Raw genomic sequence first — 26,971 nt, 5'->3', positions numbered from 1 at the left:
GCTTCCCGCGTAAAGCCGGCCACCGGGGCCATCCTCACGATGCCCATGGCCATATCCCCAGAGCGCCCACGGACGGGCGTGACGCGCTTCACAGGCGGAAGGCTTGTTCGAGGCAATGAACTTGTCGAGGAAGACTTATGGATCAGCTCGGTTACAGGAAAGATCCTGCACAGCCAGCAAGTCTTCTACGAGCACCACATTGTCCCAGACGAGGTTGTGGACCTCAAAGGCAAGATATTGTGTCCCGGCTTCGTCGACGTCCAGTTCAACGGCGCATTCGGCTTCGACTTCAGCACCATTCCTGATGACATGGCTACCTACCACAAAGGGCTCAAGAGACTGAACCGACACCTGGTGCGGACGGGAGTGACTTCATATCTACCCACCCTCCCCAGCCAAAAGCCAGAAGTCTATCACAACGCCCTCCCCTACCTCGGACCCTCCGGCGCAGCACGCAACCCTCTCGAAGGCTCCGAATCCCTCGGCGCCCACTGCGAAGGGCCCTTCATCTCCCCCTCCAAAAATGGCATCCACAGCCCCGAAGTCCTCCAAACAGCGCCCAACGGCTTCCCAGACTTCGAAGCCTGCTACGGCCCAGAAAACCTGCCTTACTTGGGTAGCGGCCTCCGCTCCCCCATCTCCATGATCACCGCCGCCCCCGAAGTCCCCGGCGTCTCTGCCGCGATCCCGCAGATAGCTCAGCTGGGCATCCGCTCCAGCATCGGACACACGGAAGCCACGTTCGAGGAAGCCAGCGCCGCTATCCACGCCGGGGCGACGATGATAACGCATTTGTTCAACGCGATGCGCCCGCTCCACCACCGGAATCCAGGGATCTTCGGCGTCCTAGGCAAAGCGGAGGGAAAAGATCGTCCATACTTCGGCATCATATCGGACGGCATACACCTCCACCCCACCACGGTGAAAATCGCCTGGAACGCTTATCCGGAGGGTTTCATCCTCGTCACAGACGCGATGAAGACGGTCGGGTTGCCGGATGGGGTGTATGACTGGACGAATGGGGATCGGTGGGTTAAGAAGGGTCCTCTCCTTACCCGTGAAGGCACGGATAAGATTGCTGGGAGCTCGGCGACGTTGATTGAGTGTGTGAACAACTTTTGGACGTGGTCGAATGCGACGATTCCGCAGGTTATTGGGGCGGTGACGGGGACGCCGGCGAGGATGTTGGGGATCGAAAAGGTGAAGGGGACGCTGAGTCCGGACGGGGATGCGGATTTGCTTGTACTTGATGCACATGAAGATGGGGAGGGAGGGAAGAGATTGAAGGTCGAGCAGGTGTGGAAGTTTGGGACGCTGGTGCATGAGGAGGGGAGGGACGCGGTTGGGGTTTGAGATATGAGTGGTGTTGGGATTAGGTAGCGATGGTGTTTGGCATAGATTCGGGCATTTGGGTTGCTACGCTTGTGCGTTGGTTTGTTCAGCTGGTGGGCTGGCTCAACTGGTCCAGAGACTGTCGACACGCATGTTAACGATGATACCATATTGTTTCGACACCACTCATGTCGCCTCCAGGGGTGTTCGTCAAGCTCGCAGATCACCATCTAGGTATCCTGGCATTGATCTACAAGATCTGAATTTAGGTACCGAGATGTAGGAACACATTGTTCATTGTATCACATGTTCCACGCTTCCACGTTATTGTACATCGTACTCAACATCCCATGCGTTGATAATGCTTCCAGAAGCTTTTGGAAGCCAGATATTTCTGTACACTTTACCCCAACGACTTTGTCACGAATTCCGCCTTTGGTTAACGAATCCGGGTGGCGCTCTAACGGCCAGCACGCTGATTGGCGCCCTGTTTTGGATGCACGTTCTCGGGACAGCTGCCGGCGCGTTTGGGCGTTTCACGGACCGCGAGTGACGACGACAGGAAAAGTGTTGCTGGACCGCATATGCCTTGAGAAGGAGGACATTCCGCCATGTAAAGTCTTTGCCCTCTTGATCACGGACACTGTCGTTCTCCCTTTTCATTATCTGTTCGGCGAATAGGCTTGCTTCAACACTGCATTGCGAAGGGGAGCTTTCACATTCGTTTTCTTCAACACGACGACGTGCGAGGAGCTGGCACCGCTCGGTTCGAAACACCCGTCACATTCACTCGATCGACTTCACCGCCGATCCCTTCAGCTGGCATTGTTTGTCCCTACTGTTAATCTCCCCCAATGTCGAACAGCCTCCACGCCCCCTACCGCCAGCAATCCAAACGCTTCAGTAGGGAAGGCTTCTCCCCCATTCCTGGCGACAACGAGCCGAACAACATGGCCGCCAACAACAACGACGCGACCATCGACATCCCGCTCGAGCAAGTCCAGTCCAACGGCCAAGGGCTGAGGAGTCAAGGCAGCACCACGGCCCTTCAACAGAAGGAGACCACAAACGGGAGCGAGAAGCATGGACACTGGAACTTCCGCGGCAGGAGGAGGAAGCCGGACGCCAGCGCGCAGCAGAAGACGGGCAAGGTGGGGTATGATGGGGAGGAAGACACGGTCAACACGATGGGTAAGATCTATCGCAAGATTGCAAACTTCTCCGTCATCACGCGGTACTTTCTGTACACTGTGCCATTGGGGTTGTTGATCGCGGTGCCGATCATCATCGGCGTGTACTCTGGCAACGAGACGAACATTGGCGGTGTCCGGATGCTGTGGCTATTCACGTGGATCGAGATTGTGTGGTTGAGTCTGTGGGGGTCGAAGACGGTGGCGCATTATTTGCCGTTTGTCTTCCGGGTGCTGGCTGGGACGGTGTCGAGTGGGGTTAGGAAGTACTCGCTGGTCATCAAGAGCCTGGAGATTCCGCTTTCGCTGGTGGGTTGGGCGGTTTCTTCGCTGGCGACGTTCTTGCCGCTGATGAAGAGGAATCCGGATACGGTGAACCAGTGCAGTCGGTGGAAGGACAACCACCCCGGGTACTCTTCGGATGACTACTCGAACAGTCCTTGCGCTACGCAGCACTGGATGAGCATTCTGCAGAAGATTTTGGCGGCGGCGTTGATTGGCACGTTGATCTATCTGGCGGAGAAGGCTTTGATTCAGTTGATCTCTATCAACTACCACCGCAAGCAGTTCAATGCTCGGATCAGAGATTCGAAGCGCAACATCTGGATCTTGGGATTGCTCTACGATGCGTCTCGCTACCTCTTCCCAATGTACTGTCAGGAGTTTGCAGAAGAGGACTACACCATCGCGGACCAGCTGAACTTGTCTCGCGGCAACAAGACTCCCGGCCACCGCAAATCTGGCTCGGCCACTCCAATGCGCATCATTCAGAAGGCTGGGGTGGGTGTCGACAAGATCACATCAGTATTCGGCCACGTTGCAGGCGAAGTTACTGGCAAGTCCAACCTGTTCAACCCCAACAGCGCCCACTCGGTCGTCATCGAAGCTCTCGAGAAGAACCGTACCGCAGAGGCTCTGGCTCGGCGGCTCTGGATGTCTTTCGTGGTCGAAGGCAGAGAATCGCTCTTCTTCGACGACATCCAAGACGTCCTCGGTCCCAACCAGCAAGAAGCCGCCGAAGAAGCCTTCGCCGCCCTCGACCGCGACGGCAACGGCGACATCTCCCTCGACGAAATGATCCTCACCGTCACCGAGTTCGGCCGCGAGCGCAAGGCCATCTCCAGCAGCATGCACGACGTGGACCAAGCCATTAACGTCCTGGACCGCATGCTGGCGACCGTCGTCTTCATCATCATCATTCTCATCTTCGTGGCCTTCTTGAACGAGAGCTTCGTCACTACCCTCGCTACCACCGGCACAGCGCTCTTATCCCTCTCCTTCGTCTTCGCCGCTACCGCGCAGGAAGTGCTGGGATCCTGCATCTTCCTCTTCGTCAAGCACCCCTTCGACATCGGCGACCGCGTCGATATCGGTACGGCAGGATGTTTGAACCAAGAACAATTCGTCGTCGAACACATTAGCTTGTTGTTCACCGTCTTCCGCCATGTCCAAGGTGCCGGCGTCGGCCGCATCTGCCAGATCCCCAACATCGTCCTCAACACGCTCTGGGTCGAGAACGTGTCGCGCAGCAAAGCCATGACGGAACAGATCATGATCGACGTCTCCTTCGACACCTCCTTCGAGGACCTGCAGATCCTGAAGAACGAACTCGCGACTTTCGTCACCGACAAGGACAACTCGCGCGACTTCCAGAGCTCCGTCGACGTCGACATCATCGGCACCAGCGACCAGAGCAAACTCACCATCATGGCCGAAGTCAAGCACAAATCCAACTGGGCCAACGAGACCGTCCGCCGCTCCCGCCGCAGCAAATTCATGTGCGCGCTTGTCTCCGCCCTCAAAGCCGTGCCTATCTACCCGCCTGGTGGTGGCGTGGACGCTGCAGGCTCGGCTGCAAACCCCAACTACTCCGTCGCCATCGACGAGGGCGCTGTGAAAGAACACGCCGACTCTGCTGCGCAGGACCGTGAGAAGGCGCGGTTGGTCCCGACGAAGAAGATCGAGGAGGCGAAACAACGTCTCTCTCCGCAAGCTTCCCGCACTACCGCCGCACCCGGTGCGGGCATGACGCAGGGCGAGGCGCGTACAGTCGACGACCTGACCTCGCGCAACCCAGCGGAGAACGAGGCTTGGACCTCCTCCCGCGAAGACAGCAGCACGCTCGGCGAACGTCCCAGCGTCGATCGCAGCGACTTGGACGAGGTGCGCGGCCTGTTACGCCGCGAAAGCACGCGCGGGAAGCGCAAGGTCAGTAGTGATGTCTACAGACCTTCTGTCCCGACTATCAACGAGCCTGGGCAGGGGTATGGGTACGGAGGGTACGGAGGGTATGGCGTGCAGAGGCCGGGCGAAGTGCGGTATTCGAATTATCAGGCCACCTCCCCCACCTCCGGAAGGGGTGATGAGAACTACCCGCCCTCGTACGGCTTCCCCACGCGCTCGCCCACGCGGCCAGCGCAGACGGGACCGTACCAACAAACCCCTTCCAGCCCGATCGAAATGAGCCAAGTCCCCCAGCAGCAGCAGCCTTCCTCGCCTCCATCTTCGCAGCAAGCGTCGCATCTCCCGCGCCAGCCTACCCGCAGTCCGTCGAATCCTTACCGTCAGAGAGGGGAGAGCGTGAGCAGGCGGCCGGTGGGGCAGGGGTATGAGGTTCCCGGGCAGGGGTTGGGGCATGGGGTGCCGAATGCGGGTGTGTTGGATAGCGCGGAGGAGGAGGAGAGGGATTTGAGACCTTACTCGGGGGTCTAGAGACTGGAAGGGTGGGAGACTGGGGTGTTGGTTGCGAGCATTGCGTTCGGTGTTCTTGGATTGCAATGGGAAAGCAAAAGGAGTAGAATGGAAAAGTGTTTCGCTGGGGGGGGGTGTGGTAATGACGAAACGGTCACATGCATGCATGCATCGCATCGGAGGAGCTGGGGCTCTGGCGTCTCGGAAACAACATCGGAAAAGGCGTCTTGTGGATGGTGGCTGACAGCGTTTCAGCGTTTGACTGCGGGTTGTGGGAGTAGACGTGGGTCATGCTCCCACGTAGACGAAGACGGTGATGCGAATCAGAACCGATACCAAATCAAATTTCAAAAACCAGCACCCCTTCCTCCTGAGCACTCTCCTTCTCACCACTACTCCCTCCTGCCAGCTCCTAGCAGTGCCGATTCACACCCCAGGCCGGCTATACTCCAACCCCCTAACTCGTCTCCACACCTCCCTCACCACCCTCTCCTGCCCCTGCCTTCCGCTCTCCCTCTCCCCCTCGCCATCTGTCGAAGGGCCAGCGGGTCGGATGGCAAGGTAGAGACGACCTCCTAGATGAGCCTCAGGTATAGCGACATCAGCATAAGTGGAGGATGAGGTGGGAGGGGGATTGGCGGTCGTGACCAACCCGCCGGCTTCGTTGAGCAGACAGATGCCGGCCGCGACGTCCCATTCCCAGCAGCCGGCTTCCCACCAGATATCCTTGATACCAGTCAGCCACGTCGGAGGTCTTTCGAGGCAGCAGAAGAGGAAGGCTTACGAAAGCGCCCATGGCGCAGTACGCGAGGTCGAGTGTCGCGGAGCCGAGCGAGCGGACGCCGTGCACCATTCCGCCCTTGCCGTCGCGGCCGCCCAGTTCGGTGGCCATGTTGACCTACAATCTCACTGTCAGCATCACGTCCCTTCCACACAAAAGGGAAGAAAGGAACATACGAAACTCTCCACCTTCCTCTGGAGGTTCCCATCCTGCACATCCCGTCTATCTTTTCCCCATTCACAGCTAAAGATACAGCGATTCGGCGCTTCCTTCGGCATCGGCGGCACTGGATCGCGAACCAAAGGGAGGCGTTGGGTTTGGTTGAGCCAGGCGCCGTGGCCGGCGCGGGCGGAGAAGAATTGGTGGAGGAGGGGGGCGGAGATTATGCCGATTATTGGTTGGCCGTTGAGGAGCTGGGGAGGGTTAGAGGGGGTCAGGTGGGATGAGAAGGGGAGGAGGGGAAGGGGAACGCACGAAGGCGATGGAGACGCAGAACATGGGGAAGAGGTGGGTGAAGTTTACTGTGCCTGCGGTGAGACGGGTCGGGTTAGCGGTTGGCGGTGGTTTGGGTGGTTGGGAGGGAGGTGGCACCATCTAAGGGATCTATGCTGGAGGCTGTCAGTTTCATGGTGGGAGATATGGGGTCAGGGACGTGTAGGCTTACCACCATGTCGGCTCGTCTGTGATCAGGTACTCTTTGGATGAGCCTTTGGAGTAGGACTCTTCGCCGACGAATCTGTTCAGCTTGTTAAGACAATTCCATAACCTGGATTCTTTCCAGAATGTGTTCGTACTTATGACTGGGATATCTCGTAAAGATCTCCTGCTTGATGAACGCTTCAACATCTTCAACAAAGCCCGGTCAGCTCATGTTCCATCCCACTAAGTCCTCATAAACGAAAGTCTTTCCCCATCAGTCAAACCAATTAACGCAGACGTATGAACACTACTCACCTTCATCCGTCTGCGTGACGATATCAACAGCACTGTCCTTCTCAATCGAAGCATTCGGACCACCAGCGAACCTGGCCTCGGCGGCACGCTGCAGCATCGATCCTGCATCTTTGCCCAATTGGATGGCGAAGGCGTGGATGTCGTCGAGGTCTAGATCAGTGGCGTCCATATTGGTTGTGCGCGGGTTACATTCGCGCGTTCGAAGGACCTGCAACGATATCAAAAGAATCTCGTTGAAGCGGATAAGACTTCTTCCGGACCACGACCGTGGTGGGTACATCATCTCAGTGGTTGAACGATTTGTTTCAGACTTGATGTGGTATTCAGCAAATGTACTGTAGGACACACACTCGATTAGTCGACGTTCTAAAGTCGAGCTCAAGCACTCATCGCTAGATAAAGCACTTCTCCTCCACCTCGTCCCCCAAGTCGTCCTCCGCGTCATCCTCATCCGCATCCTCCACTGTAACTTTCAACCCCCGCTGCTCAGTCTCCGTTACGGCATCCGCTTCGTTCATGAGATCGTCCTTCAAAAACTCCAGCGGGTACAAGTTGTACAACTCGAGAGCATGTGCCTGGGCCTCACCAGAGAGAGGAACACCGTTCTCAGCCATTATGATGTCCTGCAAAGCTTGCGCCTCCCTTACAGCAGCGAGCCCCAAATCGTGAGCAAGCAATTCGACAAGAATGAAATTCATCATTTTGGAGCCTGCGAGCTTGAGTGATTCTGGATCTGGATGACCTGCGGCACTGTGTAGCAGGTCAGTGTGCTTCAATTGTGTCAACAGCGTAGAGAGGAACCTCAGAATGGTTCTTCAAGGCATCGCTGTCAGCCAACTTCGCCGCCAGCCAGCCAGCCTCGCAGCACGCCGACGCTATGCGAAGATTGTTGCCATTGCAAAGCTTCTCGATTGCCTTCGCCTTGCCCACAAGGACCCGAAGCAGCGTAAGCTCCCGTACCTCAGCATCGTGAGAAGGCCTATCGTCAACGTCAGTGCCTCCAAGATATGAAACTCCATATCAGTGCTACACAAGAATTTCTGTACTCACCTTCTCTTCACGCCCCTCTGACCCTGAGTAATCGCCTCAACAGCAACCGCAACCGTATCTCTCCCCTCATCCAAAAACTCCTCACACCGCTCCCGTACCACCTCCAAATCATATCCCTAACAATCCCCACACGCAATCTGCAACCGCAACCGGCAATTCGACTGCGACAGCTCCAGACTCCTTCGCTCGTCCCGCAAGTGGATCGGCGAGACATTCGAGAATTGCTTTGCGCGAGCGATGGCGCCTTGGGACCGCTCGCGCCACTGCGCGCAGGACTGGATTTGCTCGAAGACTTGCTTCTTCGAAGTGACTGGTATGTCCTGGTGCAGGTACGAAGGGGTGGAGTAGCCGGCGCGGAGGCGAGCCTTGGCACGAGAGCGGGAGAGGACGAGGGGGTAAGAGTACTTGCTTGAAGCCAGCTTTCCGGAGGTTTTGAGGTTGGATAGCATGTCATTCATGACTTTCATCTTCCACGTCAGCGCCAAACTGTGGTCGATGAACACCTCAAACGCCGGCTCCCAACTCCCTAAGCTTGTGTTAACGAAGTCGTCGATTCGACGCCGTAGCTGGGAGGCTTGTGAGCTTATTGAGTCGAGTCGCTCCGGTGGCTTTTCGTCCCAGGGAGCTCCGATGAGCTCGTACTGGCGGTTGAAGTCCGCGACGTCTTTTTCGAGCCCGTTCGCTTCTGTGTGGCGTGCAGCGTCAAAGGGCGCAAAGGGTGGTGGAATGGATGACATGGTGTGTGTTTAGGTTGTATTGATAGGCGCTTCGAAAGTTGTGTCGAAGAGATTCGACACGAAGCATTTACTAATACCTCCGAGGCCGTCAGTTTGCTCCAAATCGACGTGATGGGACTTATTTACCTCTGCATCGCATCCTCCGGTCATCCTTCAACATCGTTTGCTACTCGAGTCAGCCACTGAGTCACTTCCTCAACCATATGCCCTGCTATCAGCTCCCGCCCCGCCGCCATGAACTGGCAGCCCCCGTTGTGGCGGGTAGTCATTTCCCTCCTCTCCGACCACCAGCAGCCCCTGCACCGCCAGCGCGCCGATGAGAAAAGACTCCCACGTGAACCTGCCGAAGCAGCGAGGGAGCGTTGGTCGCTCATCCAAGCCTGCAAAAGCAGAGCTTGAAGCCACTAGGGCATTTGAGCAGGTTTGCTGATAAAAGCGTCGTCGGCAAAGGCAGCCAGCTGCTTGTGCGCAAGGCGCTGTTGTTGAGGTAAGATATGCTTTGGTAGTCAGTAGATGAAGTAAGTCAGTAGAGCGTCGCAGTGACCATGAAGGCCAAGCAGCAGAAAGGGTGGGAAGAGTAGTAAAAGTATCTTCAAGAATTGAACAAGCAGGCAGACCGTCGTATCGCAGGCGCGTGGCAGTAGCAGACAAGTGTCCATACTGCCCTCGGTGCTCGTGACTTCCGTCAAGATTGGTCTGCCCTAAAAGCAAGCTACTTAGTAGTACAGGGGTATCATGTGAAGCAATCATCAGCACTGGAGAAGTCCACTTTACCAATGCGATGCGAACAGTCGCCAGCAAGGGCGTCAAAGCATCCTTCTCCCTTCATATCGTATCCATGCTCCTGATCTCTCCGTTCCTCGTCCTGGGCGTAAAAGATGTTCGTTCAGTAGCCCGGTCATATTCTCGTCGCCGTCGGAGAGGTTGCTGGCCCGTCATATCGTGCTCGTGGTGTCTCTGCGGCTGCCGAACAGGATCGCTGACCTTACTTCTGCTTCTGCTTCTTCTTGCGGCTTACAAAGGGTAAGCATCTCGGACAGTACAGCTGCGTAATCGACGAGTGTGTCAGGACCTACCCCTTCTTTCCTCCAGCGACATTCGCACCGGCGTTAGCGTTGCCACCAGGAGCACCTTTGCCTGGCTTGGGTGGAGGTGGGTGCTGATTCGGAGCATTGCCGTTCTGACGCTTACTGTGCGGCACAGCGATCGGGCGTCTGGGCGGCTGCGGTGCCTTGTTCTTCTTTGCCGCAGTAGGCTCGTACTTCGGTCCGCTCGGCATGGCGCCGAAAGTACGACCTTGGGAGACGTTGCGAAGCCTCTCGCGCTGCTGAATGAAGTTGTCGTAGTTCCCACCTAGAACACAGCCCAGAATGCTCTCCTCAACATTCTTGCCGCTGCTGATCTCGGCCAGACGGCGCTGGATGTCCGCATGCGCCTTTTTGAAGACATCAAGAATGACAGGGATGTGGCGGGTACCACCAGAGATATCGTTGCTAGGGTTGTTCGGGTCGATGATGGTGAGGCGCTGATTGTCTCCGGAGAAGGTCTTCACGCCTTTTTGCTTCAGCTTCTGAAACTGGTACGGAGGGCGCATCTGGATGCCAGTCGCGGTGGTGTCGAAGTTTGTGCCATACAGGTGAAGGAACTCCAAGAGGAGCTGGCCGTAGTGCTGTTGTGGGTCCATGCTGTCAGACTGCATCTGAGGCATCAGCTGCATCATGTTCACGACCAGACAGATGATCGAAAAGCCTCCAAGACCGCCGCTGAAGACCTCGTTCAGATCACGCATCGCGAGCATCTGCTTGATTAGTACAACAATGATCGGCATGGCGGGATATGCCTCCTTCCATTTGGCAAATGTCTCGTTCGCCTTCAGTCCGGAGTCATTCTCGAACGAGATGTCAACTTTGATGCCAGTCAAGCTTTCGACGAATTTGACGATCGGCACTCTAGCTTTCGGGACAGGCGAGACGGTGCCAGGGGCAGCAAGACCAGTGTTCTCGAGATACCGCGCAAGCCTGTGTATTTGACCTCCACTTCCGCAGAAAGTTTTCATTCCAGACCGAAGGAAGTCAGGCGACACCGCGACGAGGTCCATATCAGCTGTCGGAAGATACAGGCCGGATGCGAAGCTACCAAAGCACTTGATCTCGACCTTATGAGTTTGCGGCTGAATGTGAGAGCTGCGCACCGCTCGTTGCGTCCGCTCGATGAGATCCTGGCGAACGGTCTCTTCGAATTCGAACGGTCGAACGAAGTCGTAGAAGTCACAGATCTCCATGTGGAGGCTGCTCAAGAGGAGGTCAGTACAAACTAAAAGAAGAAGCCACTCAAAACTCACCGTAGTGCAGAACTACTTGTCTTGACATTCTCGGGGTTGAACCAGGGCGTTGCACTAGGTCCAGAAGCTTGCCAGGCAGGTATGATGCTGCCGAGTTCAGTTGATTGCTCCGCATGCTTGCGCTTCTTGCCCTTGAAAGTGTTGCTTCGAGTGGCGGCCAATTCCTGATCCGAAGGCATGATCAATCCGTGTGGAGGTTTGGGTGGAGAGCCAGTTGCATCATCCGCCTTTGTGATGCGCGCCGCAAGCGGTTGAGGATCGAAAGCAGAATGAATCTGATCGAGAGAATTGTCATTCGAGAGCCTTCCGCCGTTCGAATGCTTTCTGGAGCTCTGGTCGAAGGCAGCCTTAGAAGCACCAGTAGGGGGATCCACAATCTGCATATCATCTGACCCATCCATAGATACGTCATCGTCGAAGTTGAAGGAGATGTAGTCAACGTTGCTCTTCACAGCGTTCGATGACGTCTGGTTTGAGGAAGCCTCTCGCTTTGCCTTGCGGATCACTTGTACGATGTCTTTCTTTGGTGCACCTGCAGTCTCTGGTGGCGGCAAAGCAGTGAAGTACTCCGGATTCGACCATTTTGGAGCGCTTGCTTCTTGTCCGGCTGGCTCTGACGTCACCTTCTGGCGTTTGCGAGGAGCATCGCTGTCATCGGCCGCATCATCTTCATCACTCTCGTCGTCTGAAATGACTTCGGCAAAGCGGGCACCTCCGGAAGTCATACCTTCCAGCTGCTCTGGCGTGCCACCCCGTTTTGCATGCTTCAAGATGTCGCGCTGGTGGGGAGCTGGTGGTTTCCTAAACCCTCCAGTCTTCCACCGCTGCTGAGGTGGCGGGTAAAGTTGGCTCTGAACCTTCGGCCCATCAACTTTCCGCTGCGCTTTCGTGGGCCGCTGCGGCAAAGGAGCTTGCTGTGGCGGAAAGCGTGGTGCCGATGGACCAGTAGGTGCTCGGAAAGAGAAGTTCTCTTCGGCGCGGGTCGGCTGGTACGTATCGCCATTGGCGGCAACACCGCGAAACGAGTAACCACTGTTCGGTGGGTTCGCGTTCCGGTGGTCGTCATATGGCTCGTACTCGTTGTGCCAGGGGGCGCGTGGCGGAGGTGCGTAAGCCTGGCGCGCATAGGGGTCATACCTTGACGGCGAGCGCGAGCGCGGACGCGGGTCATATCTGGAGTAGTTGTCGTATCGTGGGTCATAGCGATCGCCGCCACCATACCCACGGGAGCGGTCGGGGTATGCCTCATAGCGAGTAGGCTGGCCGTACCCACGCTCACGCTGCGGATGGTAGCTGTCACCCATCTTCACAATATCCACTCACTGACGCCAATCATTCATCTCGTACGCGGTGAGGGCTTGGATGAATAGAGTGTTAACTTGTGAATGTCGTGAAGAAAACGGGCCTTCTTGTGCTGTGAACTGAAGTAGTCGCGATCGTGTTGAGGTGACGTTCTCCAAGCCGAAATTTCCCTTGTTGTCCCTTCCTTAGCGCGGAACGCCAAGCCGGGAATTATAACATTAAAGTCACGTGCCTACATCTCTCGAAGACGAGTCACTTCACTTCACTTCACTTCCATCTTCTCGATTTCACGAGTCAAACGACATCAGAACAAGCACGTTGCTACGACAGCTGTGACTTCTGAAAGCTTGATCAGACCACCACGCCTCGATTAGCGGACGGATCGTGTTACTTGATCTTTCTAATCAAAATCCAGCGCGAGGTACAGTTGTACATGTAGCACCGCAGGGCGTGACCATCCAGTGCCTGCATATACCGTGACATCGCCAGTTGGGCCACTGATAAGAAAAGTCAGCGCAAATCTATCTTCCCGCAGAAAGATACAGTCTACCTGCAGTCAACCTCCCACCACAATGACCACCGACACACGGACAGTCAAAGCAACCTGCCTCTGCGGCGCTGCCGCGCACGAGATTACACTACCCTCCTCAGAATTCCCACTAAAGGGCTACCTCTGTCACTGCAACTCATGCCGCCATTATACCGGCACACTATGTCTCACAGAAGCCAATATGCCAGTATCGTATCAACCCGAGCAAAAGCTCATAGACAGTCTTCAGGCATACGACTTCTCGAAAAGACTCACCAGCTACAGATGCAAGACTTGCGGATCGAAGATGCTCTGTCGTTGCTGGGTCGATGCCGAAAACCACAATAAAGACGCTACCTGGGATGTCATGTGCGGTACGCTGGAAAAGGCCGACGGTGTGTACGAGTACCTGGCCCACGAGCAGATCGAGGATACGCTTGACGGAGGCTTTGCGAACTTTCTGCCTTCTATTCATGGCAAAGACTTACCTCGCTGGCCACAGACGCCGGACAAAAACGTGTTGGAGCCTCGTGCAGACCAAGTACTTCCGCTTGACTGGAAAGCAACAGACCGTCCAAACGTCCAGCCATCTCCGACAGACCGACTGCATTGCCACTGCAAATGCAACGGCGTCGAGTTCTGGATCGCTCGTCCTTCTGAGAAGTCCAAGAATGCTGCAAGTCCGTGGCCTGATGTCATCATCCCAGATCATCTGAACAAGTCCGGACCAGATGCAGCTTGGTGGCTCATGGACGACGGGAAGAAATTCCTCGCCGGCGTCTGCGCTTGCGACAGCTGCAGGCTTGACTCTGGGCAGGAGTGGTTGGAGTGGGCTTTCGTACCGACCGTGGACATCTCGCTAGACGCAGAGGGTGAGAAGCCTTGGAATCTGCCTTTCGGGAGTTTGAAGGGCTGGGGTACGCTGAAGGGCTACATGTCCACCAAGGCCGAGGAGCAGTCGGGGAGTGTGGTGAGATATCACTGCGGTACATGCGGTGCTTCGGTCTTCTTCACGAGCGACGCGAGGACTGACCATATCGATGTTGCTGTCGGGCTCATGGATGCACCTGAAGGAGCTCGCGCGGAGTCATGGCTGGAGTTTTGGACCCATCGACTGAGCTATGGCGAAGACTCCATCAGACGAAATGAAAGCGTCACTCACGCGCTTGAAACTGGATTGAAGGAGTTCGGCCAAAGGCATGGCCTGGCAGCGAAGCAGGCTGAGCTCGAAAAATCTTTACTACATCAAAAGTAAATCGTATCCTACAAAAACGTCTCCTCATCCACACCCCACTTCTGACACAGCTCTTTGTATCTCCTCTGATAAGCATCATGCTGCTCCTTAACCTTCCCCGCCTTCTTCAACTCATCCCTACCGACCTGATGTCTATGCGCCGCATCCGGCCCATCCGCCAACCGCACAAACCGCGCATACGTCCACATCTCCGGCAGCGGATACAGCTGCGTCACCCCAGCTCCACCATGCATCTGCATGCACTCGTCAATGATATCCGCGCAGGCCTGCGGGACCAGGATCTTCGACTGCGCGATAGCGTAGCGGCCGGCTTTGTTGCCTTTGAGGTCCATAGTATCTGCGGCGTTCATGACAACGAGACGCATTGAGTCGAGTTGCAGACGCATGGAGGCTAGACGTTCTATGTTGGAGTCGAACTCGCCGATCAGCTTGCCTCGCGGCTTCTTGCGCTGGTCGGTGGCGCGGATGAGGGCGAGTTCGTAGGCGCGCTCGGTTTGGCCGAGGAGACGCATGCAGTGGTGTATTCGGCCTGGTCCAAGGCGCCCTTGTGCGATTTCGAAGGCGCGGCCTTCGCCGAGAATGATGTTTTCGGCAGGGATGCGGGCGTTGGTGTAGAGGTATTCGCCGTGGCCTTCTGGGGCCCAGTCGTAACCCATTACCGTCAGATTGCGCACCATCTTCAGACCTGGAGTGTCCTTTGGGACGATGACGGTGGTATGTCGCTTCCACGGATTCGGGTTCTCGGGGTCAGAGCAGGCCATGAGGATGTAGAAGCCGAGATCTTCGCCCCAGATGCAGTTGCCGTAGAACTTGCGGCCGTTGATGACGAGCCAGTTGGGGTCTTTGGGGTCGCGGGTGATTCTGCAGTTGATGTTGGTGGCGTCTGAGGTTGCTCTGTCGGGCTCTGTCATGCTGTAGGCGGAGAACTTCTCGCCTCTGAGGACCGGCATGAGCCATTTCTCTTTTTGTTCCTCGTTGCAGTACTTGGCCATGAGCTCCATGTTGCCAGTGTCCGGGGCGTGGCAGTTCATCGTCTGATATTGTCAGCTCCTGTACCTCAGACCGACTTACGAATGTTGCCTACCATAGCGCCCCAATACACCTTGCCCATTATCTCCGCACAACAGCTGTACTCCAGATTCGTCAAGCCCGGGCTCAGATCTCCAAAGCTCTTGGGCAAAAACAGGTTGAACAAGCCCTCCTTCTTCGCCTTCTCCCTCAGCTCCTTCATGATCGGCGGTGTCTTCCATCTCTTCTCTGGTTGCGAGATCTGTGCTTTGAGGATGGGCTCAGCGGGTATGACTTCTGTTTCCATCCAATGGTGGACCTTCTTGATCGTCTCTACTGCTTTCGCGGAGAGCTTCTGTTGGACCCATGGCGGTATGCGGGCAAAGGCCGGGTGCTCGAGATCAGATTCTGAGGGAGGCATGTTGGTAGATTGGAGGAACGAATATGATGGAATGGAATCTACAGACTTACGGTAGAGAGTATCGGAAGACCTACGATGCTATGGTCAAACGACTCATGTAGTATGCGTCCGTGGGCCGACGGTCTGGTCCCTTGGTGCAGGCCGAGGGATGGTTAGAGATCAGAAGGCTGGGGTCGCTGGGATGAACGTAGCCGACGTGAGAGGAACAGGCAAACGCTTGGACCACGTCCAGAATCGCTGGCGACGGAGCAAGCTGTCGTTCGTGTTGCTGCTCTCTCACAGAGCGGTACTCAATGCAATGGCAGAGTAAAACGCGAGCTCGGCACGCGTAGTAGCTACATGTAGGCAAGGTCAGGTTGGTCTCGTCTCTATTCAGTCAGAGCTTCAGTATTCGTCCATGATCCATACCATCAGGTTGCTTCCTCCCCCGCGCTTCCGTACTCAAAATTATCAACATGGGCAAAAGAGCGCTTGTTTTCGGCGCCAGCGGTGTGACCGGGTGGTCATTCATCAATGAGTTTCTCAATGACTACCCAAAGAAGGACATCTGGGAAGGTGTGGTTGCCATGACCAACAGGCCGCTTAAGCAAGAAGATTCGCTGTGGCCGGCAGATCCTCGACTCCAGATTGTCTCTGGGATCAATTTACTGGGGAGCCAGCAGGAGATTGAGCAATCGCTACAGCAAAATGTCAAGGACGTTGACAAGATCACTCACGTCTACTATTTAGGTACTACCGGACCCAATGGTGTCATTTCGCGAGCCTCAGACTGATCCTTCACGCAGCCTACAAAGCAAACGCGGAAATGCAACAAGAGCTCGAAGACGCAGTCGATATGTTCAAGCGTTCCACGATAGCCATGGACAAACTCAGCCCAGCTCTCGAACTCGTCGTCCTACAGACCGGCGCGAAGATGTACGGATGCCATCTCCTTGAGAACCACCCTACAGACTACATCCACGTCCCGCTGTCAGAAGATCAGCCTCGACTGAAGCAACCATACCATGACAGGCTCTTCTACCACCCACAGCTAGATTGGATTATCGAATACGCAAAGGACAAGAAATGGAGCTGGTGCGAGACCCGGCCGGACATCATCATTGGCTTTGTTCCCAATCAGAACTTTTATAGTTTAGCCACTGTTCTCGGCATCTTCTTAAGCCTTTACGCAAGTGTTGAGGGCGAAGGAAAGGAGTGTCCCTTCCCTGGGACAGAGAAGTCCTGGGCGGCAAAGTCCAACGACAGCTCTTCGGATATGATTGCCAGGCAGACCATCCACTTGTCCCTGAACCTGCCTAAGGAGAAGAATGGGGAAGGCTTCAATGTTGCTGATGCTAAAGAGCCGGAGTCTTGGAGCACGAAATGGCCTACACTGTGTGCTTACTTTGGGCTTAAGGGGACGGGACCTGGTAAGGAGAGCCAAGAGGTCAGAAAGTATATCAATGAACATATTGAGGATTGGAAGAAGTTGGAGGGGCTATATGGTCTCAAGAAGGGGGTTGCGGACTCTGATCTAACGTTCAAAGGGTTTGAGGTGAGTCGAAATGCTCAGATGATCCTGTACTTCCAATTGCTGATGCTTGCGCAGTACTTCCTCATGGTCCAATTCGACTTCGACCGGCAATACGATATGACGAAGATGTACTCAACGCCAAAGAGCAACCCGTTCACGGAAGAGCGAAGTACAGAGCACGCTTGGGGCCTGGTGTTCGATCGAATGCGCGGAGGAAAGCTGATACCACAAGATTCGAAGGCAACTTGAGATCACTTGCTTTGGTATTTATCGTTTGATATCCTACAACTTCGTCTGCCGTCCAGATGCCAGGCGCTGTCCACCATCCACTGATATGTACTCTCCATTCACGTAGCTGCTCATTCTCGAGCACAAGAACAGTGTCACCCCTGCAATGTCATCCGGCACTCCTAGACGCTTGCGAGGATTGTCCCGTTCCAATTCGTCCTGTCCACCCAAAATCTCAATTAGACCATTCGCCAGTTTCGACGGGAAGAAGCCAGGCGCAATCGTGTTGGTAGTGATGTTTCGCGGTCCCAGCTCCACCGCGAGATTTCGTGCAAGATGGTGCGCCGCTGCCTTCGAAGCGCTGTACATGATCGTGCCGTGGTCGCCGACATGCGGTACTTGCGTCCCAGCTGTACTGGAGACCACAATGATCCTGCTCGGATCCTCAGCCGTCCCAGCCGCTGCCAGCATGGGCGTGAACAAACGTGCCATGTTAAAGACACCGCGGACATTCAAGTCAAGCACCTTCTGACTCGACCAGTCTGGCGTCGGTTCGAACGGGCCTCCCCATGTCGCGCCTGCATTGGCGATAAGGATGTCGAGCTTCGATTCGTGAGACTTGACTTCCTTGACCAGTCGCTCGATATCCTCGACTTGGGCGACGTTGGCCGCGATGCCGATAGCTCTGCCTTTGAGGCCTTTTTGAGATGCGAGTTTGTTGAGTCGGTCTACTGCTTGGTCGATGCCTTGTTCGCCGCCGGATTTGCGGGCGGTGATGAAGACGGTTTTGGCGCCTGCAAGGAGGATTGCGGTTGCTGCGTGGAGACCGAGGCCTCGTGAGCCTGGTTGTGGTGTTAGACATCGTCTCGTTGCTGGCTTGATGATGGTCCTTCTCACTGACCTCCTGTAACCAGCGCGACCTTGCCGTCCAGCGAGAAGAACCCGTTCAAACTAATGTCAGACATCCTTGAATCTGCCCTCTCGTCAGCTTTCCACAATCAAAGGCAAAAGAACTTCGAGACGGAGTCCCAGGGAAGTCTGCCACCACCCATGTCGACTGCATGAGTCGTGCTCTAGATTTCCACCTCGGGCTTTCCTTTTCCACCACGCGCCAACCTCTCCCCGGTGTCTCGGATCGTTGCTCTCCGCAAAAGGCTGTTCCCTCTGTGGAGCCAGTGGATAGCTTGCAGGACGAGTCTATCGATCAGTACCCTCGGCACTGTCGGAGGCCTGAGTCGAGATGGAAGGCGGTCTCGGTTTACTCACGATGGAGTGCTGGTGGTATCCATCTTACACTGCATACCAACCGCCTGCACACCGCTCGTCACGTCCTTACAGATAGCATTCAAGCAAGATGTTGAAATCTGATTTCCCGGATCTCGACATACCCAAGGTAGGCATTGGAGTTCATTAATATATGGCCTTCCTTGACAGACTGGCAGGTCAACGTCCTCGATTACCTCTTCCCCGATGGCCAGACACCTTCAGATCAGCCAGTATGGCACGATGCCGTACAACCGCAGAAGAACCTTAGCCCGCGACAGATGCTGCAATGGGTGAAGCGGTTATGCCTGGGACTTGATCGTCTGGGCATCGCCCAAGGCGACGTCTGTATGATCTACTCGCCCAATCACCTCTTCATCCCAGTCGCATATCTCGGCATCGTCGGTTCAGTACGCTCGTTCAGCGCTGCGAACCCGATATACACGGTCAACGAAGTCGTCCATCAGCTTAAGAACACCGAAGCGAAATGTATACTGGCGCATCCTACGATGCTGGAGAACGCTTTAGCAGCGGCTCAGAAGGTGGGAATGTCGAAAGAGCGGATCTTCTTGTTCAACGACGAGCCCTGTCAACCGCAGAACGGCATAAGAGATTGGCGGGAGATGATCGCAAGTCCAGAGGATGCAGACAAATATCAATGGAGAAAACTCAGCCCGGAGGAGTCGGTAAACACAGTTGCAACAATCAACTACAGCTCCGGCACGACAGGTCTGCCGAAAGGCGTCTGTATCAGTCACCACGCTCTTATCGCGAACGTCGAACAAACTATCTACATGAGGTGGTACCCTGGACTCAAACCCGGCGAGCTGCCGCAGGAGAGATGGGTTGGCTTCCTACCGCTATACCACGCTTACGGCCAGCTCTACGTCAATCTCATGGCAGCCAAAGTCCGCGTACCGATCTACATCATGAAGCAATTCGTCTATTCTGAGTTCTTGCGCTGCATACAGGAATACAAAATTACACATCTTCAAGTCGCGCCGCCAATCTTGATCATGATGAACAAGCGACCGGAGACCAAGGACTACGATCTGACCAGCTTGAAGGGTATACTGTGCGGTGCAGCACCTCTAGCCAAGGAGCTGCAGAATGCCGTGCAGAGGGACTTCAACGTAGATATCAAGCAAGGCTGGGGAATGACGGAAGTGACTTGCGGCTCCATCCTACAGATTAAGCCATCTGACAATGGGAACGTGGGCCAGCTGATACCCAATACGGAGTGCAAGCTCGTTGACGACGATGGTAAGGAGGTTGGGTTCGATACGCCAGGCGAGATGTACATCAGGGCACCGAACGTGTGCTTGCGGTACTGGAAGAACGAAGCTGCTACGAGGGAGACGATCTCGAACGATGGTTGGCTCAAGACAGGAGATGTGGCTGTCGTGAACAAGGAGCATATCCTCTGGATCGTTGACCGGAAGAAGGAGGTAAGAATGTGGTCTTGCAATCTAGCATGAAGAATCTGCTGACAACATGCAGTTAATCAAAGTGAACGCCCTCCAAGTCGCTCCAGCAGAGCTCGAAGCGGTCCTGTTAGAGCACGACGACATAGCAGACGCCGCCGCCGTCGGTGTCCAGATCTTTGGCGAAGAGTTCCCGCGAGCGTACGTTGCGCTCAAGGACGAGAGTAAAGCCAAAGGAATCACCCAAAAGCAGATACAAGACTGGATGAAGGGCAAAGTGGCCAAACACAAACAACTCGTCGGCGGTATCGCTTTCGTGGATGAGGTGCCGAAGTTGGCCAGTGGGAAGATTCAACGGAAGTTGATGAGGGACTGGGCGAAGAGGGATGCTCCGGGGGTAGAGAAGGAGATGGGGAGTGTGCGTGCTAAGTTGTAGATGTAGTTGTATGCAAATTCCTGTGAATGAGAACGATATAGACATTGACCAGAGGGTACCGCTACATGAACGCCAAATTGTCACGACAATCACGTGCAATGTCCCGTTTCGGCAAGTCGTTCAGAGTGCTTTTGGGCGGCAATCCTTTTCCATGCCCACACCTCCCACTCCTCTGAAGCTCCAGCTTCACCACAGCACAACCTTGGACCTTGCCCCTCGTAGTCCGGGGTACCTGCGTAGTGCTCGGCTCTGTCGGTGATACACCTTCGTAGTCAACCGAATATTGCCCCCAGGCCACGGGCTCTGGTGGGAGTAGGTAGGCAATTCTTGAGAGAGATGCTTTGAGGTTCACTATTTCAGCTTCTGCGCAAATACTCTCCATCATCAACCCATTCCTTTCTCATCTTCCACTATTCGACGACAACATGTATTCACTCTCCACGATCGCACCGGTCGTCGTAGTCCTCGGGGTAAGTCCACCAAAGCCCCCAAACAGAGTAGTCACTGACGCTCGCAGCTGGTCGGATACGTCGTATCAGAATGGATCTACAACCTCTTCTTCCATCCCTTGGCCAAGTTCCCAGGACCGAAGCTCAATGCCATGAGCCCTGTGCCTGGTATCCTAGCTCTCATGCGTGGCCGGCTTCCTCTCGAGAACAAGAAACTGCACGACAAGTATGGCAGCGTCGTGCGTGTCTCGCCGAATGAACTGGCATTCAACTCTGTTGGCGCTTGGGAGGATATCTACGGGCACCGACCTGGGCATCCTAATATGCATAAAGGCAAGCCTGAACCCACTTCCCGTATCCTACGACGGTCGTCTAACGAGTGGCTCAGACCCCATCCATGTCGGCTCAGTAGAGGCGGTTCAAGGCGTCACGACTCTGACCATGGCCGATGATGACAACCACGCCCGGCAGCGAAGGGCGTTGTCTCACTCGTTCTCCCAGAAAGCTCTGTCGGAGCAAGAGTACATCGTCAAGCGCTACGTTGACCAGCTGATTGAGAACATGCACCGGATGGCTGGCAAGGATGAGGAGTTCAACTTGGTGAGTATCAATGAGCGAGATTGTTGGGATCGTTACTGATTCTCATAGGTTAATTGGTTAAACTACACGTGAGAGAACCCTCCCTCATCTTTCACTTGAGGGTGCTAGAGAGAGTTCTCATAGCCGATGGGCCAGAGTGTCTGCGGATATGCCTGCACATTATGTGCTTGTCGGTCGACCACGAGGTTTGAGCCTAACGCCCTCAACCGTCTCGATTAGGCACAGAGCACTCTTATGCGGCCTTTCTACTTCGTTATCTGAGACATCTGCTGACGCGTCTCCTTACGTGCGCACAGGACTTTTGACATTATTGGAGATCTTGCCTTCGGCGAGCCGTTCGGATGTCTCGACCTCGGGCGGTTCCACGAATGGGTCTCGATGATCTACGAGACCGTCAAAGCGGGCGCCTACGAGCAGGCAACTCGCCGCTTCGCTCCAGCTGGGTCCTTAACACAGCGATGGCTCCTCAAGCTGATCCCGGCCAAGAAGCGATGGTACCGTACCGAGCATCTCCGCCGCAGCAGGGAGAAGTGTTACGAGCGACTGGAAAACGGCAACTCGAACCACCGAGACTTCATCTGGTACATCTTGAAGCAGCAGGAGAAGCATGACCTCAAGCAAGACGAAGTCGTCGTCAACAGCGCGCTCTTCATCGTAGCCGGCTCGGAAACCACAGCAAACCTCCTCTCAGGACTCTTTGCTCGGCTTCTCTGGAACACGGATAAGTACCAAAAGCTCAAGGACGAGATCCGCAGCAGCTTCACAAATGAGTCCGAGATGACCAATGAGAATCTGATGAAGCTTCCCTACATGAACGCCTGCATCGAAGAAGGCCTCCGCATCCATCCTCCCGTCCCAACTGGCCTTCTCCGAACCGTACCCAAAGACGGCGACACCATCGACGGTATGTGGGTTCCAGGCGGCACATCAGTGGCCGTGAGCAGCTGGGCAGCAGCACACAACCCAAAGAATTTTTCAGACTGCGATATCTTTGTTCCAGAGCGATGGACATCTAAGGAGTACGAGGCGGATTTCAAGAAGGGCATGCAGCCGTTCTCGCTGGGGCCGAGAGGCTGTATCGGCAAGCACTTGAGTTATATGGAGATGCGGTTGATTCTTGGTCGTCTCCTTTGGAACTTTGATGTGGTTTCGACGGACGGGGCGTGGCAGTGGGATCCCACAGATGAGATGAAGAATATGAGGTGAGTACGGTCTGATTCTTGCCACCGATGATCTTGCTGACGAGCATTACAGAGCATACATGACCTGGGAGAAACCCGACCTCAACGCAAAGGTGCGTGAGGTGCGGAGATGAGGATAACGGCTACGAAAAGAAGGCGAGGATCATGGCACGGACGATTTAGTGATGGGTGAACATTAGTCTGTAGATGAGCTACTCGATTGATGTCTGAATGAGACAGAGAACAGTTCGTGGTGTCAAACAGCGCATGTTGATTTATGATGCTAAGCCTTGCAATCTAGTACACATATATTGAATCCAACTGAATGCTCGTTTACATCAATCGCACCCTGTTTGCAACAACTTCTACCTCCTAGTACGTAAGATTAACCATAATGGTCTTCGTGTCGGTGAATGCCCGGAGAGCGGCAATGCCGGCTTCCCTTCCAATACCGCTCTGTTTCGAACCACCGAAAGGAGCTTGAGTCATCTATTTCGCTGTCAGCAAGTGAAAACATCCAAGCACAGCTGTGGACTTACCATCAGTGAGATGCAGTTAATGCCGACCATGCCCGAGTCAAAGTTGCTGGCAATACGCATAGCCTAAAGAGAGTCAGCCGGAAACCTGATATGCGTGGCACTGCCAGACTTGCCTTGTTGATATCCTGCGTAAACACGCCAGCCATCAACCCATACTCAGTATCGTTCGAGATCTTCATCACCTCCTCTTCGGTCTTGAACGTCCTCACAACCGACACTGGGCCGAAGATCTCGTCCCTATGAATCTCCGCGTCCTCCTTGACGTCGGTAAAGATGGTTGGCTCAACGAAGTAACCTTTGTCACCAATCCTCGCTCCTCCCGTGAGAAGCGTGCCCTGGTTTTGCTCCTTCCCACGCTGGATGAATCCAGTCACCCGGTCGAACTGTGCCTGATCGACCAGAGGTCCAAAGATAGTGCTCTCGGCGTCTGGATCACCGGCCGTCTTCGTCCTTTCCATGAACATAGTCTTGTACTTCTCGATGAACTTCTCGTAGATGCCTTCTTGTACGTAGACTCGCGAGGCGGCGAAGCAGACTTGGCCGCTGTGGCCAGTGATGGCGTTGACGGTCCACGTGACGGCGTTCTCCAGGTTAGCGTCGTCGAAGACGACTGCTGGACTCTTGCCGCCGAGCTCCAAGGTCACTCGCTTGAGGTTGGATTTGGCGGCCATCTCTTGGATCTTCTTGCCTGTCGGGATGGAGCCAGTAAACGAGACTTTGCGCACACGCATGTGGCTGGCCAGCAGGGCGCCGGTAGAGCCATCACCAGATAAGACCTGGAAGACGCCTGGCGGGAAACCGGCCTCTTTGATCAACGGCAGAAACGCCAAAGCTGCGAAAGGAGTCTTCTCGCTGGGCTTGAGGATGAAGCAGTTGCCCGTCGCAAGAGCAGGGCCAGCTTTGAGACCGATACTGCCAACCGGCCCGTTCCACGGGATGATGCCTGCAGTAACGCCCAAAGGCTCGTTCCGGACAATCTTCATGAACCTGTGGACGCAAGGAGGGCCAGTCAGCACAAGTTTCATGTGGGTGCGATGTTTCTCAGTAGGAGAAGAGAATCTGCTCACCCATCCTCCTGTGGATGAGACTCGCCCGCAAACTTGTCCGTCCAGCCGGCATTGTAGCGAAAAGTCTCAGCACAGAGAGTCATCTCGAAGGAACCGAAACTGCCCCAAGGTGCACCCAAAGTGATCCTCGTTAACTCCGCCAGGGGCTTAGCGTGCGCGTCGATAAGGTCAGCGAGCTTGTTGAGCATGTCGCGTCTCTTGGTGGGAGTAGTAGCTTTCCATGCTGGGAAGGCAGCTTCTGCTGCTGCTACGGCGGCGTCAACGTCTGCTTCGCCGGCGAGAGGGACGTCGTCGGCGACTAGCGAGCCATCCTTGGGGTTGTTGACAGTCAGTTTTTTGCTGTTCTTAGAGTCGACGTATTCGTTGTTGATGACGAGCTGCTTGGGGAGCTTGTCCTTGCTGAACTGGAAGGATGCCATTGTAGAGATCTGATGCTCGTGGAACGTAGTAGAAGGCCGTGAGAGTACAATGAGATAGGCGAAAGGCAGTAGAAGATCAGATGAAAGCGAGTACTCAGCAACAATAATTTCTCATGGCTCTTGACCTGGCCGTTGGTCGTGCATTGCCGCAGGTACAGCGGCTACGAGTACCGCGGCGGCCATATCTTGAGTCGTTTGGGAGGGCCCTAGAGCTCAAAGCCGACTCATGTAGTCAAGGAAGCATTTTTCCAGAGAGCTTTCTTTCCAAGACGAAGATGTGAAGCAGTCTGGAGTGGCGCCCAAAATAAAACCCCCGCAAACCTCTCCACGTTGGCCCGAGCTCAAGGAGGTGTTTTGACCACTCACGCGTCCCGACCTCTGACACCTCCTCACCAGCTTGACCAGCAGATCGAGCGGGGTTTCGCATCTTCGTCAGCGTGACCTTGCCCCTCACTCAATTCCGCCGTGTGCGTAAGTACCTCGCTCTTCCGTTTCCTCTGAGAACGTCTTCCTTTCCATCCCAACTCTCCACTCCTCTCAAGTACCCGTTGTACCGTGGTTCGTACTCTGCACGTGCTTTTCCTTTTACCAAGGTTCAACAACCAGCAGCAGCTGGTCTGTGTGGCTCAGATCAAGATGGTTGGCTCCCAGTTGCTGTACAGAGGAGCAGCAGTCTACGCAACATCGACCGCCCTTGTTGCTGGTGCTATTGCTTTGAAGCTTCCATTCCAGCACAACACTGTCGGTCCTTACAACTACCATCGTCTGCTGAGGGCTGGGGCTAGAGTACCATGGCGCAGACTCAGGTCGCTCTAATCACTGGTAAGACAGTCTTTGTGCCGTCAGTTTGATAGCTGCTAATAGATCGAAGGCGGTGCCAGTGGCATGGGGCTGGCGGTTGCCAAAGCCCTAGCAGAGCGAGGTGGCTGGCATCTTCACCTGCTCGACCTAAACGCAGAGAACGGCGAGAAGGCGGCAAAAGAAGTTTCTAACGCCACCTTCCACAAGACCAATGTGACCGACTACGACAGCCTCGCCGGCGTCTTCCAAAAGGTCTTCGACAGCGAAGGTCGATTTGACTTCGTCTTCGCCAACGCAGGTATCGTCGAGCGCTACTCGTTCTTCGAGAAACACCCAAGCGGCAAGCCTCCGCCACCACCGGATCTCACTGTGATCGACATCAATCTAAAATCTGTCGTTAACACAAGCTGGCTGGCCCAACACTACTTCCGACAATCAACACAGAGCGAGAACAAGAACCTCGTCATGACAGCAAGCTGCGGAGCCTTCTACCGTGTACCCGCATCACCATCCTATGGAGCGGCAAAGCATGGCGTTGTCGCCCTTATGCGCTCGATAGCCGGCAACTTCTATCGCGACGACGGGGTTCGTGTCAACGCGATCTGCCCCGGTACCGTTCGAACAGGACTGCTTGAGTCAGGTGCGTGGGACGCTTTTGGCAAAGAGAATGTCTTCGTGCCTATTGAGAAGATTGCTTCGACCGTGCTTATGTTGATCGACGGCCACGATGTTGGTGGCTCGACTATTGGTGATGGCAAGCCGTTGGCAAATGGCTCGACCAAGGGCAAGCTTAACGGCGAAGCTGTTGAGCTCAGTGGCACGAACCATTACTATCGTGACCAGATTGAGTTCTGCGATGCGTCTATGGCGAAGACGATGGGTGTCACGGACAAGTCGAACTTTTAGATATGCCTTGCCCTGTATATAACCATTGCACTGTCATGACCGATATGACCTGGTCCAAGCTGAATCTCGCTCTCCGTGCACGTTCTGCACCTTGTGCCAGCCAACTTGGTCTCCATCGCGAACTCCTTCAAATGTCCTTTCATTGTAAGGCAGTGCTACAATACAGTAAGAGTGGTTCAAACGCCGGAAACCTTTAGCCGCCAACAACACTGCAGCCAATCGCACGACTCCACAGCCATCTGGACTGAGACGCGACTCGCGTGCGTGGGGTCTGGAGAACATCCATCAACCGCGTTTGCTACCGAGTCAAGCAGTTCGGCGCAAGAAGGCCCAGTAGACAGCCGTCTAGGCACATGCAGCCTCAATCGACGGCTGCAAGGACAAAGGCCGAGGCGTGCTGCGCCAGCACGCTCGTCTGCTCGGAGATGTTTGCACGAGAGGTACTCGGGAGAGCATGTCAACACTCGGAGCTTTCTAAGGTATTTGGTTTCCTACACCCTTCTGTCATGACTGTTTGAGTGGTTGTTCTCTGTTTGTGTATTCCTTCGACTATC

The 26,971-nt window shown here is 55.0% G+C and overlaps 13 protein-coding genes across 13 annotated transcripts; 7 read left to right on the top strand and 6 right to left on the bottom strand.

Annotated features, from left to right (window-relative positions):
- Positions 1 to 39: 39 nt before the first annotated feature.
- NAG2 (N-acetyl-glucosamine-6-phosphate deacetylase) lies at positions 40 to 1,353 on the top strand (the record flags this gene model as incomplete). The annotated part of the gene is made up of 1 exon (XM_064803007.1): positions 40 to 1,353. One exon carries the CDS (start codon positions 40 to 42, stop codon positions 1,351 to 1,353), a length of 1,314 nt encoding a protein of 437 aa, XP_064659132.1.
- An 833-nt stretch (positions 1,354 to 2,186) lies between these two features.
- Positions 2,187 to 5,234, top strand: LTR77_005763 (uncharacterized protein; the record flags this gene model as incomplete). The annotated part of the gene is made up of 1 exon (XM_064803006.1): positions 2,187 to 5,234. The coding sequence occupies one exon, from the start codon at positions 2,187 to 2,189 to the stop codon at positions 5,232 to 5,234; it is 3,048 nt and encodes a 1,015-aa protein (XP_064659131.1).
- A 405-nt stretch (positions 5,235 to 5,639) lies between these two features.
- LTR77_005762 (uncharacterized protein) lies at positions 5,640 to 7,231 on the bottom strand (the record flags this gene model as incomplete). Its single annotated transcript, XM_064803005.1, has 8 exons — positions 5,640 to 5,939; positions 5,998 to 6,111; positions 6,171 to 6,407; positions 6,469 to 6,521; positions 6,586 to 6,602; positions 6,659 to 6,730; positions 6,789 to 6,840; positions 6,949 to 7,231. The coding sequence occupies 8 exons, from the start codon at positions 7,229 to 7,231 to the stop codon at positions 5,640 to 5,642; spliced, it is 1,128 nt and encodes a 375-aa protein (XP_064659130.1).
- Positions 7,232 to 7,340: 109 nt separating this feature from the next.
- On the bottom strand, positions 7,341 to 8,735 carry LTR77_005761 (uncharacterized protein; the record flags this gene model as incomplete). The annotated part of the gene is made up of 3 exons (XM_064803004.1): positions 7,341 to 7,698; positions 7,787 to 7,927; positions 8,131 to 8,735. 3 exons carry the CDS (start codon positions 8,733 to 8,735, stop codon positions 7,341 to 7,343), a joined length of 1,104 nt encoding a protein of 367 aa, XP_064659129.1.
- Positions 8,736 to 9,807: 1,072 nt separating this feature from the next.
- Positions 9,808 to 12,380, bottom strand: LTR77_005760 (uncharacterized protein; the record flags this gene model as incomplete). The annotated part of the gene is made up of 2 exons (XM_064803003.1): positions 9,808 to 11,023; positions 11,077 to 12,380. 2 exons carry the CDS (start codon positions 12,378 to 12,380, stop codon positions 9,808 to 9,810), a joined length of 2,520 nt encoding a protein of 839 aa, XP_064659128.1.
- Positions 12,381 to 13,109: 729 nt separating this feature from the next.
- LTR77_005759 (uncharacterized protein) lies at positions 13,110 to 14,162 on the top strand (the record flags this gene model as incomplete). Its single annotated transcript, XM_064803002.1, has 2 exons — positions 13,110 to 13,587; positions 13,615 to 14,162. The coding sequence occupies 2 exons, from the start codon at positions 13,110 to 13,112 to the stop codon at positions 14,160 to 14,162; spliced, it is 1,026 nt and encodes a 341-aa protein (XP_064659127.1).
- An 8-nt stretch (positions 14,163 to 14,170) lies between these two features.
- On the bottom strand, positions 14,171 to 15,591 carry LTR77_005758 (uncharacterized protein; the record flags this gene model as incomplete). Its single annotated transcript, XM_064803001.1, has 2 exons — positions 14,171 to 15,196; positions 15,247 to 15,591. 2 exons carry the CDS (start codon positions 15,589 to 15,591, stop codon positions 14,171 to 14,173), a joined length of 1,371 nt encoding a protein of 456 aa, XP_064659126.1.
- Positions 15,592 to 16,046: 455 nt separating this feature from the next.
- On the top strand, positions 16,047 to 17,353 carry LTR77_005757 (uncharacterized protein; the record flags this gene model as incomplete). Its single annotated transcript, XM_064803000.1, has 2 exons — positions 16,047 to 16,320; positions 16,377 to 17,353. The coding sequence occupies 2 exons, from the start codon at positions 16,047 to 16,049 to the stop codon at positions 17,351 to 17,353; spliced, it is 1,251 nt and encodes a 416-aa protein (XP_064659125.1).
- Positions 17,354 to 17,386: 33 nt separating this feature from the next.
- Positions 17,387 to 18,297, bottom strand: LTR77_005756 (uncharacterized protein; the record flags this gene model as incomplete). The annotated part of the gene is made up of 2 exons (XM_064802999.1): positions 17,387 to 18,174; positions 18,234 to 18,297. The coding sequence occupies 2 exons, from the start codon at positions 18,295 to 18,297 to the stop codon at positions 17,387 to 17,389; spliced, it is 852 nt and encodes a 283-aa protein (XP_064659124.1).
- A 389-nt stretch (positions 18,298 to 18,686) lies between these two features.
- Positions 18,687 to 20,455, top strand: LTR77_005755 (uncharacterized protein; the record flags this gene model as incomplete). Its single annotated transcript, XM_064802998.1, has 3 exons — positions 18,687 to 18,725; positions 18,775 to 20,043; positions 20,096 to 20,455. The coding sequence occupies 3 exons, from the start codon at positions 18,687 to 18,689 to the stop codon at positions 20,453 to 20,455; spliced, it is 1,668 nt and encodes a 555-aa protein (XP_064659123.1).
- A 425-nt stretch (positions 20,456 to 20,880) lies between these two features.
- Positions 20,881 to 22,819, top strand: LTR77_005754 (uncharacterized protein; the record flags this gene model as incomplete). The annotated part of the gene is made up of 6 exons (XM_064802997.1): positions 20,881 to 20,925; positions 20,973 to 21,258; positions 21,293 to 21,504; positions 21,553 to 21,572; positions 21,801 to 22,706; positions 22,759 to 22,819. The coding sequence occupies 6 exons, from the start codon at positions 20,881 to 20,883 to the stop codon at positions 22,817 to 22,819; spliced, it is 1,530 nt and encodes a 509-aa protein (XP_064659122.1).
- Positions 22,820 to 23,057: 238 nt separating this feature from the next.
- On the bottom strand, positions 23,058 to 24,710 carry LTR77_005753 (uncharacterized protein; the record flags this gene model as incomplete). The annotated part of the gene is made up of 4 exons (XM_064802996.1): positions 23,058 to 23,174; positions 23,225 to 23,270; positions 23,381 to 24,211; positions 24,292 to 24,710. The coding sequence occupies 4 exons, from the start codon at positions 24,708 to 24,710 to the stop codon at positions 23,058 to 23,060; spliced, it is 1,413 nt and encodes a 470-aa protein (XP_064659121.1).
- A 791-nt stretch (positions 24,711 to 25,501) lies between these two features.
- Positions 25,502 to 26,417, top strand: LTR77_005752 (uncharacterized protein; the record flags this gene model as incomplete). Its single annotated transcript, XM_064802995.1, has 2 exons — positions 25,502 to 25,532; positions 25,582 to 26,417. 2 exons carry the CDS (start codon positions 25,502 to 25,504, stop codon positions 26,415 to 26,417), a joined length of 867 nt encoding a protein of 288 aa, XP_064659120.1.
- Positions 26,418 to 26,971: the final 554 nt, after the last annotated feature.

The sequence above is a fragment of the Saxophila tyrrhenica genome (assembly GCF_035928015.1).
Source record: "Saxophila tyrrhenica strain CCFEE 5935 chromosome Unknown scaffold_8, whole genome shotgun sequence".
Taxonomy (NCBI): Eukaryota; Fungi; Ascomycota; class Dothideomycetes; order Mycosphaerellales; family Extremaceae; genus Saxophila; species Saxophila tyrrhenica.
The sequence above is the reverse complement of the archived record's forward strand: the minus strand, read 5'-3'. Positions and strand labels throughout refer to the sequence as shown.